At 49.0% G+C, this 16521-nt stretch overlaps 1 protein-coding gene across 1 annotated transcript in view; it reads right to left on the bottom strand.

The window, feature by feature from the left end:
• Positions 1–1532: 1532 nt before the first annotated feature.
• LOC107126161 (tubulin alpha-3 chain) overlaps positions 1533–16521 on the bottom strand; it is a 20023-nt gene continuing 5034 nt past the window's right edge. Inside the window, exons 2-4 of the mRNA XM_015429685.1 lie at positions 11433–11676; positions 7865–8013; positions 1533–2916 (exon numbers count right to left, since the gene is read on the bottom strand). Of these exons, the coding sequence (XP_015285171.1) occupies positions 1936–2916; positions 7865–8013; positions 11433–11676 (1374 nt within the window). The 3' untranslated portion in view covers positions 1533–1935. The remainder of the gene's footprint in view (positions 2917–7864; positions 8014–11432; positions 11677–16521) is intronic.

Raw genomic sequence — 16521 nt, 5'->3', positions numbered from 1 at the left:
AGCATCTGCTTGGCATTGAGAAGGTCCCAGGTTCAGTCCCTGGCATCTCCAGTTCAAAAGGACCAGGCAGGACGTGGTGGGAAGTATCTCTGCCTGAGACCCAGGAGAGCGGCTGCCAGTCAGAGTAGGCAATACTGATAGAGCATCTGCTTGGCAGGCAGAAGGTCCCCAGGTTCAGTCCCTGGCATCTCCTGTTAAAAAGGACCAGGCAGGAGGTGATGGGAAAGACCTTTCTCCGCCTGAGACCCTGGAGAGCCATAAAGAGGGGCTGTGGCTCAGTGGCAGAGCATCTGCTTGGCATGTAGAAGGTCCCAGGTTCAATCCCCGGCAATCTCTAGTTAAAAGGACCAGGCAGGAGGTGATGGGAAAGACCTCAGCCTGAGACCCTGGAGAGCTGTAGAGAGGGGCCGTGGCTCAGTGGAAGAGCATCTGCTTGGCATGCAGGACGTCCCAGGTTCAATCCCCGGCATCTCCAGTTAAAACAACCAGGCAGGAGGTGATGGGAAAGACCTCAGCCTGAGACCCTGGAGAGCGGCTGCCAGTCTGAGTAGGCAATACTGATAGAGCATCTGCTTGGCATCCAGAAGGTCCCAGGTTCAGTCCCTGGCATCTCCTGTTAAAAAAGACCAGGCAGGAGGGGATGGGAAAGACCTCAGCCTGAGACCCTGGAGAGCGGCTGCCAGTCTGAGTAGGCAATACTGATAGAGCATCTGCTTGGCATCCAGAAGGTCCCAGGTTCAGTCCCTGGCATCTCCAGTTAAAAGGACCAGGCAGGAGGTGATGGGAAAGACCTCAGCCTGAGACCCTGGAGAGCGGCTGCCAGTCTGAATAGACAACGCTGATCCTGATGGATGGATGATCTGATTCAGTATACAGCATCTTCATGTGTACGTGAGCCGGTTTTCCATAGGCATCCCCAAATGTATTTGTATTTATAGGAAAGGCGCTGTGGCTCAGTGGCAGAGCCTCTGCTTGGCATGCAGAAGGCCCCAGGTTCAGTCCCTGGCATCTCCAGTTAAAAGGACCAGGCAGGAGGTGATATGAAAGACCTCTGCCTGAGACCCTGGAGAGCTGTAAAGAGGGGTTGTGGCAATGCCCCTAACCTGTTCACAATAAATGTACCTACATGAATATGTCATATAAGATGCGCTTCTATTTTTGTAAGTAAAAATTTTGTGAGTAAAATTTCTTTCGCTTGTTACCATTGAACTTAGGTCATCTTTGTAATTGTTCGAACAGCATTTTCCCCTTAACCGAGAAATGTGGGGAATCGGGGATACTGCGTAAAGCCTCTGTGCTTCCAAGGCAATTGATTTTATTTTATTTTTTACATTTAACCCAATGAAATAAAACTCTCAGTAGTTTAGCAGGGGGGGTTCAGTGGCAGGACTACAGCACACCCCTTTCCCTAAGCCTAGCGAAACAGTGGCACGAAAGGAAAAACTGCTTCGCTGAACAGACCACAGCAAAGCCCCCACGTTCATCACAGATTTGAAAGAACATTTAGCATCATCCTTGAGTTGAACGCCGTTTATTGAAATACAAAGAGGCTTTAATTTTTACCGGCACGTCCCCCCAACAATATGTAAGGGAAAAGGCACTTTTTTGGGCCGAGCGGTGCTGAGGAGTGTTACACGATACCCATGTGCGCGGTCCCTCCCCTCCCACCTCCCACCACCATCCACACTCAAGAGTTACGCTGTGTAGTTCTAAAAACAGAAAGCTAAAGGGCTACAGCAAGTGCATTCTAAAAAAAAAGTACAATATGTTAAAGTTACAAAGATATTGAGGTTAGAATCCCCATTTTACAAACGTCAAAACGGGACTGGGCGGTTAGTCTCCACTTAAGTCTGCACGGTTAGTCTCCACTTAAGTCTGCACGGTTAGTCTCCACTTAAGTCGGCTTACATGCATATCTGGAACACTCTCGAGGGTCTAATATTCCTCATCAGCGTCCTCCTCCTCCCCATCCGCCGAATCCCTCCCCACTTCTTCGTAATCCTTCTCCAGGGCAGCCATGTCCTCCCGGGCTTCGGAGAACTCCCCCTCCTCCATGCCCTCCCCCACGTACCAGTGCACAAAGGCCCGCTTGGCGTACATCAGGTCGAACTTGTGATCCAGCCGGGCCCAGGCCTCCGCGATGGCCGTCGTGTTGCTCAGCATGCAGACGGCCCGCTGCACCTTCGCCAGGTCTCCGCCGGGCACTACCGTGGGGGGCTGGTAGTTGATGCCCACCTTGAAGCCGGTCGGGCACCAGTCCACAAACTGGATGGACCTCCTGGTTTTGATGGCCGCGATCGCCGCGTTGACGTCTTTGGGCACCACGTCCCCTCGGTAGAGGAGGCAGCAAGCCATGTACTTCCCCCGCCGAGGGTCGCACTTCACCATCTGGTTAGAGAACTCGAAGCAGGAGTTGGTGATCTCGGGCACCGAGAGCTGCTCGTGGTAGGCCTTTTCGGCCGAGATGATGGGGGCGTAGGTGGTCAGCGGGAAGTGGATCCTGGGGTAGGGCACCAGGTTGGTCTGGAATTCTATCAGGTCGACGTTCAGGGCGCCATTGAACCTCAGGGAGGCCGTCACGGAGGACACGATCTGGCCGATCAGCCTGTTGAGGTTGGTGTAGGTCGGGCGTTCAATGTCCAGGTTCCGGTTGCAGATGTCGTAGATGGCCTCGTTGTCCACCATGAAGGAGCAGTCCGAGTGCTCCAGCGTGGTGTGGGTGGTCAGGATGGAGTTGTAGGGCTCCACCACGGCCGTGGAGACCTGGGGGGCCGGGTAGACCGAGAACTCCAGTTTTGACTTCTTGCTGTACTCTACGGAGAGCCGCTCCATCAGGAGAGAGGTGAAGCCGGATCCGGTGCCTCCGCCAAAGCTGTGGAAGACCAGGAAACCTTGGAGGCCGCTACACTGGTCAGCCTATGTTGGCAAGAGAAACTTGGGTTATTGGCATTGCCCAACTACAACAATTTTAAAATCCTGCCGTTCCTCTAAGGGATTTAGAGGACACCACACACAGACTCCCCTTCCTCTTTTTATTTCTACCACAACCCTGCGAGGTAGGTTAGTCAAGAAGGAGGAGAAGGAATTGGTTTTATACCCTGCTCTTCACTACCTGAAGGAGTCTTGGAGTGGCTTACAATCACCTTCCCTTCCTTTCCTCATAACCCTGTGAGGTAGGTGGGGCTGAGAGAGCTCTGAGAGAACTGTGACTGGCCCAAGGTCACCTAGCTGGCTGCATGTAGAGAAGTGGGGAATCAAACCTGATTCTCCAGATTCTCTTAACCACCAAGAAAATGACCAGCCTATGGTCACCCATCAAGCTTCATGGAATAATGGGGATTTAGACACAAGATTTCGTCCCAGGCCCTAGTTACCTCTACACCTCAATGGCAGATCCACCAACAGTTGACCAGTTGACTTTTAGCGGTCAATTTGATATTACAAAGAAGAAAAAAGGGGGGGGAAACTGAACCTAAACCTAGAATTCAGAACCTAAAAAGGTTAGTCGGGAATAGAAAAAGGCCAACTCTTTTAACCTAAGGAACATTTTATTTGGAACATTTGGCTGTACAACCTCAGAAGAATATACAGTTGACCGGAGAGAAGTACCACTGGACATGTGATTACACTGGAGGCTTCGTTTGTATTTTGCCCAGTGGTTAAACTTTGGAACAATTGATTTCTGGTCTTTATTCCATATTTTGTATATGTAGGATTGTATGTATTTTTGCACATCAGCCAATATGTTCTGTATGTATTAGACCTCTGAGGAAGGCCTGTAAAGGCCGAAACGCGTTAGGTCTGTCTTATTAGGTCTATCTTATTAGCCCTTGTATGTTTTATAGTTTTATATGAGGTATGAATGGGCCCTTGTTTGTTATTTTAATTTATGTTGAATAAACACACATATATATTTTTGTATATTTTATAATTAGATTTTTAGAGTTGGCCCTTTTCAATTCCTGACTAACCTTTTTAGGTTCTCAATTTTATATTACAGCAGTGAATGGCCGGCAGAAAGGGAGATATGCCTGACACACACCAATGTAATATTGGATTGACCACTAGAGGGAGCAAAACGCGTGCGGAACGGGAAAAACCTCTAAAGGCTGATTCTGCATTGGCTTTTCCCTCTGTTCTACAAAAACCCACGTTGGAACAGAAATTCCCCGCTGAATTGCATGCCGGTTTCACTTTCTTTGACTATTGGGTTTTATGGTAGCCTCCACACTCCATGCCACTTTCGCGTTCTTTGATTGTCATATTGTGCCTTCTGTATAGATTTATGGCCGTTCAGGTGTGACTTTGCAGTCACTACGGTGTTGCCTCGAGGTATTTGAATGTGGTTTTGAGCTGCACTTTTCCCTCCCAGTTGAGAAAATTGGAGTGAATGCTAGATGTAGAATCGCCCAGTCCCAGGCACTGTACCCAAATCTTCAGGAATTTCCCATCGGACTTGGCAACCGGGGCTCTTTTTGCAACAGGAACTCCTTTGCATATTAGGTGACACAACCCTAATGTGGCCAATCCTCCCAGAGTTTACAGAGCTCTTCTTGCAGGGGCTACTGTAAGCTCTTGTAAGATTGGCTACATTAGGGGTGTGTCGCCTAATATGCAAAGGAGTCCCTGCTGCAAAAAGAGCCCGGGGCAACCCTACCCACTTCTCCAAACCGTACCATGTGGGGTATCAGCCTGCTTTACAATAGCCCATGAACATTGGATCTGGTAGGAGCCTGGGAACCATTGCTAGGGAGACCGATCCGGAGGAATAGCCATCGATACTCCCTCTAAGCTGTGGAGTCTTCTGAGCAAGAATTCTACTTTGCACGCTACTGGCATTAAAGTTGTGAGCGAGCGATTTGGCTACAGCATAGATGAGTGTGCTCTGGAGCCCTCCGTCCCCGAGCCAAGACAAAAATGTGTGAGCCGGAGGCTAAAAGACTTTGAGCTAGCTCACACTCACTCAGCTTAGAGGGGACACCGGTAGTCATGCTAGACTGCAGCAGCCAAGCAAAACGAATGCTGTGCCACCTTAAAGACTGACAAATGCATTAGGGCCCCAGCGTTCACACCCTGTGTGTTCTGGTCCGCAAATGTCTGTGCCATCTGAGCTAGTTTGGTGCAGTGATATAGGAGCGCGGACTCTAATCTGTTTGGATACACTATATTTTTAATATGCTAGTTGTGATCATTTCATGCCAAGTGAAAATATCCATAGTCATATTTTATGTTTCTAAAGTAACAGAATGACTTTCAATCTGGAAAAGACAAAAAAAATGCTAATGTAGCATTTTTTTCAATTTTTCCCGAAATTTCCGGGTTTTTTTGGAAAAAAGGGGGGGGGGGGGGACGGGTTTTTTTCCGAGCTTCAAAATTTCCGGAAATTTTACATCTCTATGCCCTGCAGTTACCAAAACTCCTTTTACTATGATTCTTTGTTCTCATCCGCTTTCGAATCACTAATCTTCTCCAGTGTTCCCTCTAAACTGTGGAGTCTTGGGAGCAAAAATTCTACTTTGTGAGCTACTGGCATTGAAGTTGTGGGCGAGCGATTTGGCTACTGCATCAATTAGTTTGCTCTGGAGCCATCCCTTCCTGAGCGAAGACAAACATGTGTGAGCCGGAGGCTAAAAAACTGTGAGCTGGCTCACACTAACTCAGCTTAGAGGGAACACTGATCCTCTCTAAAGTAGAATTGTTTCTGCAGATGTTTAAGGGCTGCCCGCTGCCCTCCCCCGTTTCCACCTCTCTCTTTAGGTTGACGCTCCCTCCCCGTTCAGTTTTCTTTCCCTCCTTCTCTGAAGACATTACAGAGGACGTGTCCTCTCGCTCAGGCAAACTTTAGAGAAGCCAGAGAGAGCATAAAAAGGAATCAGTAAATATAAAGGACTAGGGGATTGCCTGCTCCTAAATGCGTCAGTCTTGCATGTGTGGGCCTGGATTTTCCCCCTCCCTTCCCTTTCTTTTTTGCAAAAACACGAAAGGAGGGAGGGAGGGAGGGGTTGGGTTGGATTGGGTCTGCAGTTAAAAGTTTTGAAAGATGTTTGCCTTTCTCTTCATCTGACGTTTCCATTTTAATTAGGCAAAAAATGCAGGTGTCGCTTGTAGAGGCAGAATTTTATTGTATTTATTTTTATTTATTTCTCACGTTTTTATCCCGCCCTCCCCGCGAGCGGGCTCAGGGCGGCTCGCAACAAGGGCATCACGTGCCAGTATAAAACATTAAAATCAAAATGAAACAATCGGATTGACATTAATAAAATGCTCAGTGGTATTATCGCGTCAATCAAATCAAGACGAAGGCTTGAGAATATTAACCCGAGGGATATTAACCCAGAGCCCATTTTGGCGGCGCCGATCCATCATGATACTGTAAAAGTTTTATATTGGGCCGTCCCTCACGATCGGTGGTGGAAGTGGTAGTGGCGGATCGCACGCACTAACGAGTCGTGAGAGCTCCGTCTTGCAGGCCCTGCGGAACTGTGAAAGGTCCCGCAGGGCCCTGATCTCCCCCGGGAGCTCATTCCACCAGGTAGGAGCTGTCACCGAAAAGGTCCTGGCCCTGGTTGCCACAAGCCTGGCCTCTCGGGGGCCTGGAATCACAAGACGATGTTGAGCCCCCGACCGTAGTGCTCTCTGGGGTATGTGTGGGGAAAGGTGGCCCCTCCCGTTACATCGGACCCTGGCCATACAGAATACAGAAATAAATTAACCGGTGGGGGGAAAACAGTGGGGGGGGAATACATGCCACTGCGAAGTCAGCCCTTAAGGCTTAACTCCTCAGATTCTTTGAAGCAGGCTGTCAGTGCAGAAGGGGCCCAAGTGATGTGAAAAACCTCTGCCTGAGACCCTGGAGAGCGGCTGCCAGTCTGAGAAGACAATCCTGACTTTGAAGAACCAATAGCCTGACTCGGTAGAATGCGGCTTCGCACGTGTTCTCTAATTCCATAAGCCAGTTTTATTCACCGTTGGTTGTCTACTCTCTACGGTACTGATTGCACCATTTTAAACTATGTCGTCCACTTAGAATCTCATTAAGACGGAGTGTAATGATTCCTTGTTTTATATGTGTGTGTGTCTCTTTAAAAGTTTGGTTGCATGGCTGAGATATATTAGAGTGGTTGAAGAGACAAGAGTGGTGTGATTGGTGATTGACAGAGAGGGGGAGGGGTTTTGGAAGTGGTCCTGAGTGGATGAATATGTATGTCTGTCAGGGGTGACAGTTACAGGTTTGACAGTTGATAAAGACAGTGGATAGGTTAGTTTGTTCTGAGGTCTGTGAGAGAAGCAGTCGTGTGTGTGATATAAGAGTTAGTTCTGTGTATGAAGGAAGTTACAGAGAATAAGAAAAAGTAAATGAAAGTTTAATTGAAGACAAATTATAGGAAAGGCTGTATGTCCTGATATCTTGGAGAGAAACAGTGAACTTATAAGACCTTGAGTTAAAGTGTTACAAAGTTACCTGAAAGATCCCTGTCAGTAAGGGAGCAGATCTTGTGTGAGACACCAAGCAATTATTCAAAATATTCACATTACTGGTTACATTGTTCTACCCTTTTATTTAAGAATTATTTCAATAAATCTATTTTTATTTAAGTATACCAGCTCTGAAATGAATACTTCCTCAAGACCACATAGTTCCTCATGAGCCTTAAACTCGACCTACTTACCCAGTGATAACAAAAGTAAAAGCATAAAAGTTTGGAAAGCCTTAAATTTCCTGGTGGCAGCCAGATATACCCAGTAGAATAAAATAAAGAACACTTTTAAAGGGAAACCAGTCCTCCCCATCTAAGGGGTTGACACGGAGCCTAAAAGAGGTAAATAAAATTTGGGCTCAGCGGAAAATGGGAGTGCCACTTGCCATTTTGCGGATCCTGCCGAGGACGGTGTCAATGATTTCCTTCCCGATGGTGTAGTGGCCCCGGGCGTAATTATTGGCCGCATCTTCTTTGCCACTGATGAGCTGCTCGGGGTGAAAGAGGGAGTGGTACGGCCCTGTGCGGATCTCGTCTGCAGGGACAAAAGAGAAATAGTTGAACAGCTGGGCAATAGGGTTGCCAGTCTCCAGGTGGGGCCTGGAGACTTCCCAGAATTACAGCTGGCCTCCAGGCAACAGAGTTCAGTTTATCTGGCAAGAGGGTTCCCAGCTCTGTGTTGGAAAACTCCTGGAGATTTGGGGGTGGAGTCTGGGGAGGGCAGGGTTTGGGGAGGGGAGGGACTTCACACTGGGGTATAATGCCATAGAGTCCGCCTTGCAAAGCAGCCGTTTTCTCCAGAAGAACTGATCTCTGTGGCTTGGAGAACAATTGTAACAGCAGGAGAGTTGTTTGACTTGTGCATTGTCCCATTGTGAGCCTACTAGGCCCAGGGAGCCTGGCTAGCAGTAGGCGAGGCTGGGCCTACAACTCCCAGAAGCCCCTGAGAGGTTTTGGAGCCAAAATTGACCAACAGGAAAAGAGGAAGGCTTGGAATAAAAGATCTGGAGCAGCAGGAAAAGCTGTTCTTCTTCCCAGGGGGCAGAGCCAGAAGGAAGGCTGCTGCAGGGAAGAGACCCTCATCCTGAGGGAAGGGTGAGTAGTCTAGTGCCACTGCAGATAGTGACCAACAGTGTAAGACCAACAAAGTTTGATTCAAGGCTTTCGTCAGAAGATGCGTGCATGGCACACGAAAGGTTATACCGTGAACAAAACGTTCTTGATCTTACAGGTGCCCCACTGGACACAAGCTTTGTCCTAAAGCACTGGTTATCGAATGTCCCATTTTGTTGCGACTCGCTCTGCGTCATCCCCCCTTGAGCCTCTGTGAGAAAAGCAGACCATAAACAACGTCAATTAGGGTTACCCTATTTTGAAAAGCAAAAAAAGAGGACATATTTCCGGACTGACTCCTTCACACGAGCGATCACTGAGGCAAATCTCATTCGAAATACCCCCTCCTATTTAAACTGTGATTCTTGCTGCTCACTAGGAATATTCCTGAACTCCCAACCCCAAAGGAGGACATTTTCACCAGTGTTTTTTTTTTTTTAACAAGAGCCCAAAAGAGCGGGGACACCAACAAAATTTATTTATTTATTTATTTAGTAGAATCATGGAATCATAGAATGTGAGAGTTGGAAGGGACCTTGCAGGTCATCTAGTCTAACCCCCTGCCCTCTGCAGGAGCACAGCCGAAAGATAGCCCTGCAACATACCCAAAAGATGGTTGTCCAGCCTCCCCTTGAAAACGTCCAGCAAAGGAGCACCCACCACCTCCCGAGGCAGACTGTTCCACTGCTCAATCACTCTGACAGTTAGGAAGTTTCTCCTGATATTTAGCCGGTAACGACTCCCTTGCAGGGGTCACTTCATAGAAAAAAAGGTGCAGGGGGCTCATTAACATAACTCATTAGCATAACTTATTTGCATATGCCACACCCCCTGACATCAGCAGAACTGTGTCAGAAGGCAACACCCACCGCTCAGGCTCCACTGGACTGTTTTGGATTGCTAGCTATGGGGGGGGGACGCGCAGATCTGCCCTCACAGAGGAGGGAGAGCTTGTACCTGAATAAAACTTGGTCTTAAAGGTGCCACTGGACTGTTTTGGGTCAGGGGGGGGCTCTGCAACTTACCTGGCTGCTTCTTGCTCTGACTGAGGGCCGCTGGGAGCAGGGGGTGGGGCTTGTTGCATGTGCCCGCCCCCTGGGCTCTTTACTGCAGGAGCTCCGCTCCTGTGCGCTCCTGCAGGAAATGACCCCTGCTCCCTTGTAATTAGTTCCACTGTAAGTAGTTCCATTTGTATCCCACCCTCCCTGCGAACAGGCTCAGGGCGGCTTACATTAATCGGTACAAGTACCTTAAAATCCGCATAAAACATTTAAAACATTTTAAAACAATCAAATAATCAAAGTGCTCACAGTAATAATCATTCCTTCATTAATTAAGATGGCGTGCTATATGATGTAATAAACACATTTCCGATTCAGCGATCTTCCGGCATCACGCGATGGTGTGGCTCGATCTCCAAGCTGAGGCCAGCCCTTTACCACAGATGTTGGTAGTAGTAGTGGTAGTAGTGGTGGCTCCTAATTGAAAGCCTGGTGGAAGAGCTCCGTCTTGCAGGCCCTGCGGAACTGTAAAAGGTCCTGCAGGGCCCTGATCTCTTCCGGGAGCTCATTCCACCAGTATGGAGCCGCCACTGAAAAGGCCCCGGCCCTGGTGGCAGCAAGCCTGGCACCCTTGGGGCCCGGGAGGGTCAATCGATGTTGTGACCCCAACCGTAGTGCTCTCTGGAGTATATATGGGGAAAGGCGGTCCCTCAGGTATGTCTTCTAAAAAGAGGACATCTGGTAACCCTACTAGGGTTGCTAGTCCCCAGCTGGGAGTGGGGGACCGCCTGGTTTGAAGCCCTTCCCCCCACTTCAGGGCTATCAGGAACTGGGTGAAATCACACACCCCCAACAGGCAAGAAACTGAAAATAAATGCGACGTTCCTATGTCACCCGGAAGTGGCGTAGCCACGTTGGTGACATCGGGGGGGGGGGCTGCTCTGGTTTTTGAGCAAAACTCTATGGTAAGAAGCTAATTCTACCATAGAGGATTTGCTCACAAACCAGAGTGTCACCCCCAATCAGTCCCATAGCTAATGCGGGACCCGCGGGGCCAGGCCCCCTAGCGTTTCTTCCGGGGGGCCCTCCCTCTCCTGGGCTGGCCCCAAATTGAGTCAATGTGATTAACTTTGATTTAAATTAGCTGCGCCAACCCAACACCCCCTTCCCCAAAAAACCCGTCTAGCTATGGGGCTGCCCCCAATGTCCCCGATGTGCTTACATCACTTCCGGGTGATGTAGGCACTTCGCCCCCTATCTCCCCGACATGCCTACATCATCAGGTTTATTATCGGCTTCATAAGAACATAAGAGACGCCAACGTTGGATCAGGCCAAAGGCCCATCCAGTCCAACACTCTGTCACACAGTGGCCAAAAATACCAGGTGCCATCAGGAGCTCCAGCCGTGGGGCCATAATAGAAACTCCCCCCCTCTGCCCCCCCCCCCCAACACCAAGAATACAGAGCATCACTTTCCCCAGACGTAAGAACGTAAGAGAAGCCGATGTTGGATCAGGCCAATGGCCCATCCAGTCCAACACTCTGTGTCACACAGTGGCCAGAAACACCAGGGGCCATCAGGAGGTCCAGCAGTGGGGCCAGGACACTAGAAGCCCTCCCACTGTTGCCCCCCCCCAAGCACCAAGAAGACAGAGCATCACTTGCCCCAGAGTCCCTCTCTATACCTTGTGGCTAATAGCCACTGATGGACCTCTGCTCCATATGCTTATCTTCCCTCCCCGCTCCCAGTTAAGGGCACGCTCACCCCCTACCCGCTCATCCGACAGACCTGGCAACCCGAAACACCCCCCCCCCGTCAATAAAATAAGTTCCGTTTACCGATGACGGTGGGCTCCAGGTCGATGAACACCGCTCTGGGCACGTGCTTCCCGGAGGCCGTCTCACAGAAGAACGTCTCAAAGGAGGAGTCCACTTGCTCGGCCTCGGGTAAGATCTTCTGAGAGGCCTGGTTTCCGGGGATGGTGCCGTCGGACTGGATGCCGTGCTCCAGGCAGTACAGCTCCCAGCAGGCATTGCCCATCTGGACGCCCGCCTGGCCGATGTGGATTGACAGACACTCCCTCTGGGGAAAGAGCAGATTACAGGGTTGCCGGGTCCGGGCTGAGAAATACCTGGAGATTTTTTTGGGGGGGTGGAACCTGAGGGGGGGGGGATTGGGGGAGGGGAGGGACTTAGAATGGGGTAGAATGACATACAGTCCGCCTTTCAAAGCGGCCATTTTCTCCAGGGGGACTGGAGCTGAGTTGGAATTCCAGGAGATCTCCAGCCACCGCCTGGAGGGTGGCAACCTGGGTCAGTAGAATCAGTCTGGAGGTTTCAGGAAACGTGAAGAAGGCGCGAGATTCATTTACTCCAGAGATTCTTTTCCTCAATCTATGGCAAGATCTAACTGTTCCACTTATCAGATGTGACAAGGGGTCATTTCCTGCAGGAGTGCACAGGAGCAGAGCTCCGGCAGGAAAGAGCCCAGGGGGCGGGCACATGCAACAAGCCCCACCCCCTGCTCCCAGCAGCCCTCAGTCAGAGCAAGAAGCAGCCAGGTAAGTTGCAGAGCCCCCCCCCCGGCCCAAAACAGTCCAGTGGCACCTTTAAGACCAAGTGTTATTCAGGTACAACCTCTCCCTCCTCTGTGAGGGCAGATCTGCACGTCCCCCCCCAAAAAAAAGCTAGCAATAGCTAGCACATGCAAATCCAAAACAGTCCAGTGGAGCCTGAGCGGTGGGTGTTGCCTTCTGACACACCTCCGGTGATGTCAGGAGTGTGTGGCACATGCAAATAAGTTATGCTAATGAGTTATGCTAATGAGCTCCTGCACCTCTTTTTCTACAAAATGACCCCTGGACGTGACCTAATTTTGAGTCTTATTGTTGCAGCGAGGACCTGTAGAGCATCAAGATGGAAGTCCCGTCTTGCACCAACCATGGATTGCCGGCCCAATAAAGTCTGGGACCTCTTTATAACGGAAAACATCTCGGACCACATTCGACAGACAGAGCTTTTCCCCCAGGCAACCTTGCTTTCCCCCAAAAAATGGTTTCCATTCTTAGAGTTCGTAATGTCTAGTGACATATGACCATACAAGGAGATTTACCTTAAGTTGCTTCTCCTTTAATTTTATATTACATCTCTCAAACACACACTTTTTTCATGAGCTGATCGTGTTCCAATCCGCGACGACGATCCTGGTAATTTTAAAAGCCTGATAAGACACTGTTAGCATAACTCATTAGCATAACTCATTTGCATGTGCCACACCCCCTGGCACCACTCGAAGTGTGTCAGAAGGCAACACCCACCACTCAGGCTCCACTGGACTGTTTTGGATTGCTAGCTAGTGGGGGGGGGGACATCCGAATCTGTCCTCGCAGAGGAGGGAGAGCTTGTACCTGAATAAAACTTGGTCTTAAAGGTGCCACTGGACTGTTTTGGAGTGGGGGGCTCTGCAACTTACCTGGCTGCTTCTTGCTCTGACTGAGGGCTGCTGGGAGCAGGGAGTGGGGCTTGTTGCATGTGCCCGTCCCCTGGGCTCTTTACTGCCGGAGCGCCACTCCTGTGCGCTCCTGCAGGAAATTACCCCTGGGTCTGCCAACCTTCAAGTGGGCATTATCAAACACACACACACAAAAGCCCCTACTGTGAATACAATTAACAAGTCTGATATCAATGCCTTTAAACAAGGGGGTCAAACATGCGGCCCGGGAGACAGATCACGCCCCCGGAGGGCTTCTTTCAGGCCCACGGTGGAACTGGCTGTCCTCTGCTGCTTCTTTCCGTTCCGCTGCTGCGTCATCATAGGTTTGCAGCTTACAGATCCACACCTGAACAGCACACTCAAGATTGCAACAGCACAGACATTTTGATGGAGAAGTCCAGCGCAAGAGGTGTCAGTTATCAGACACTGTTAAATAAACAAAATATTGCAAAAGTGCTGATGTTTTAAGCATGTTTTTATTTTAAGTTAAAAAAAAACCCTTTGTGTGTGTGTCCTTTATAAAGTTTATATCTCCGCTACCTGGCATTACATTTTATGACACGCATGGCCCGGCCCAACAAGGTCTCATTTATGTCAGATCCGGCCCTCACAACTCCCCTGCCTTTAAATAAATATTTTGAAATACCAAACAAGTGTATATTCTCAATATATATCCAGATATCAAAGTTTTCTTATGACAACTCCGAAAGAATGTAATACAGAGTCAAAAGCTCCAAGCCAGAGTTACATTAACACATCACATTCCCAAACTCTTAAAACACAATCATCACGAGCTATAAATCAAGGTTACAATGTAACACTATTCCTTCCGAAGTTCTCAATATGACAAGTTTATGTAACCGATCGGCAAGTTATGCAGCGACAGGTATCCTAGGCATGTAAACATGTTTCCGCCCTCTTTTTCAAAGCTGCATCTCCCTTCTGTTGCGGAGATCAAAAATCAGGTCGGAACCAGTGTCCCCTCTAAGCTGAGTTAGTGTGAGCTAGTTCACAGTTTTTTAGCCTCCAGCTCACACATGTTTGTCTCAGTTCGGGAAGGATGGCTCTGCAGAGCAAACTAATTGATGCAGTAGTCAAATCGCTCACTCACAGCTTTAATGCCAGTAGCTCACAAAGTAGAATTTTTGCTCACAGGACCCCACAGCTTAGAGGGAGCATTGGTTGGAACCAATGCTCTAAGAAAACTCTTCCAACCAGGAGCCTCTTGACTATCAACCGCTTCCGTACAGCATATCAGTACAGCATATTTGCAGGGCTCTTTTTGTAGAAAAAGCCCAGCAGGAACTCATTAGCATAATAGGCCACACCCAACAGCAGGAACTCATTAGCATATTGGGCCACACCCCTGACAGCACAGCTCATTAGCACTTTAGGCCGCACCCCCATATTACCAGAAGTGTGGTCATCCAGCCACACCCACCTTTCCCTTCTTATTCTGTTGACCTTGTGTGTTGTCAAAACCCAGAGCTTTTTTTTGTAGCAGGAACTCCTTTGCATGTTAGGCCACACACCCCTACTGTAGCCAATCCTAATGAGTTTCTGCTGTTGGGTGTGGCCTGTTATGCTAATGAGTTCCTGCTGGGCGTGGCCAACTCGGGAGCCAGCCGGAACTCCGTTCCTGTGCGTTCCTGCCCAAAAATAGCCCTGTTTAAAGGCATTGATATAAGACTTGTTCATTGCATTCTCAGTGTGTCTTACGTGTGTGTTTTATAATTTGCATGCTGTGTTTCCCCCTGGTTTTGTCTTCAAAACTTCCCAGTGGGGCCTGAAGATCTGGAATCATAACTGATCTTCGGCTTACAGAGACCAGTCCCCCCGGAAAAAGTGGCTGCCTTTGAGATCGGACTCTATGGCATTACACCTTGCTGACGTCCCTCCTCTCCCCAAATCCCACCCTCATAAGACCCCCGGCACCAAGAAGACAGAGCATCCCTTGCCCCAGACTGAGAGTTCCAATCTATACCTTGTGGCTAAGAGCCACCGATGGACCTCTGCTCCATGTGTTTATCTAGTTCCCTCTTGAAGCCGCCCATGCTTGGGGCCGCTGCCACCTCCTGTGGCAGTGAATTTCATGTGTTAATCACTCTTTGGGTGAAGAAGGACCTCCTTTTATCCGTTCTAACCCGACCGCTCAGCAATTTCATGGAGTGTCCACGAGTTCTTGTCTTGTGAGAAAGGGAGAAAAGTACCTCTTTCTCGACCTGCTCTATCCCATGCAGAATCTTATAAACCTCGATCGTGTCACTCCCTCAGCCGTCGTTTCTCCAAGCTAAAGAGCCCCAAGCACTTTAACCTTTCCTCATTCTAGTTGCCCTTTTCTGCACTTTTCCCAATGCTATAATATCCTTTTTGAGGTGTGGTGACCAGAACTGTACACAGTACGCCAAATGAGGACATACCATCGATTTATACAGGGGCATTATGATACTGGCTGATTTGTTTTCAGTTCCCTTCCTAATAATCCCTAGGATAGTGTTGGCCTTTTTTATGGCAGTCACACACTATCTTGACATTTTCATTGAGTTATTGACTACCCTCCCCAGGCTCCGCCCCCAAAATCTCCAGGAAGTTCCCAACCCGAAGTTGGCAAGCTTAATTCTCTTACAGCCAGGATGCCTTTTCGATGGTTATGCCACTATTGCAGGGGGTGGCCAAACTTGTTGAACATTAACAGCCACACAGAATAAAAGTCAGCTGTTTGAGAGCCGCAAGACATGAACAAATATTACACACACGTTTTCGTTGGAAAATATGCAGATTTGATTTTTATTAACATTCAATTAAACTGTGTGAAGGAGCTGCCTGTGACTCCCGAGGTGCAGTTGGGCCACCCGTGTGCTGTAGCCTTCCAGTGGGCCCCGAAGGTACCCCCCCCCAGCTATTTCTCACGGGACAGACAGGACTTGGGTTCCCCAAAGGCCATTCTGCAATGATTACTAGAGATATCATTTTCTTATCTTTTAAAATAGATTTTTATTGATTTTCTACACAGAAAGAAAAAGGCAAACAATATACAAGACACGCTAACACAGAACAAACAAAAGCATGGACTCGTTGTAACTATTTTTGTTTTACACAGATAATCTCCTTCTTGTATGCACCTAAGCATGTTTAATAATATATATACCAGAGAGTATTTTGATAATGTAATATATAGTTATACTGTGTATCTTTGCTAGCCAGTTGCTCTGAGGGACCAACAACTAGGGTTGCCAAGTCGGAAAAACTCCAGACCGGGGGACTCCCGGTCCGCGGCTGGAGCGTGTGCGCTTTGCGCGCGCTGCATGCACATCACTAAGAAGTGAAGTTATGACGCCGGGCACGCTGGGGGCGGGGCCAAGACCATCCGAGGGAAAGGCAGAGTTTTCCCTCAGATGACCGTGTCCCCGCCCCCAGCGTGCCCGGCGTCATAAC

This window comes from Gekko japonicus, unplaced genomic scaffold (genome assembly GCF_001447785.1).
Source record: "Gekko japonicus isolate JY-2015 unplaced genomic scaffold, Gekko_japonicus_V1.1 scaffold696, whole genome shotgun sequence".
NCBI lineage: Eukaryota > Metazoa > Chordata > Lepidosauria > Squamata > Gekkonidae > Gekko > Gekko japonicus.
This window is presented reverse-complemented; position numbering and strand designations above follow the sequence as displayed.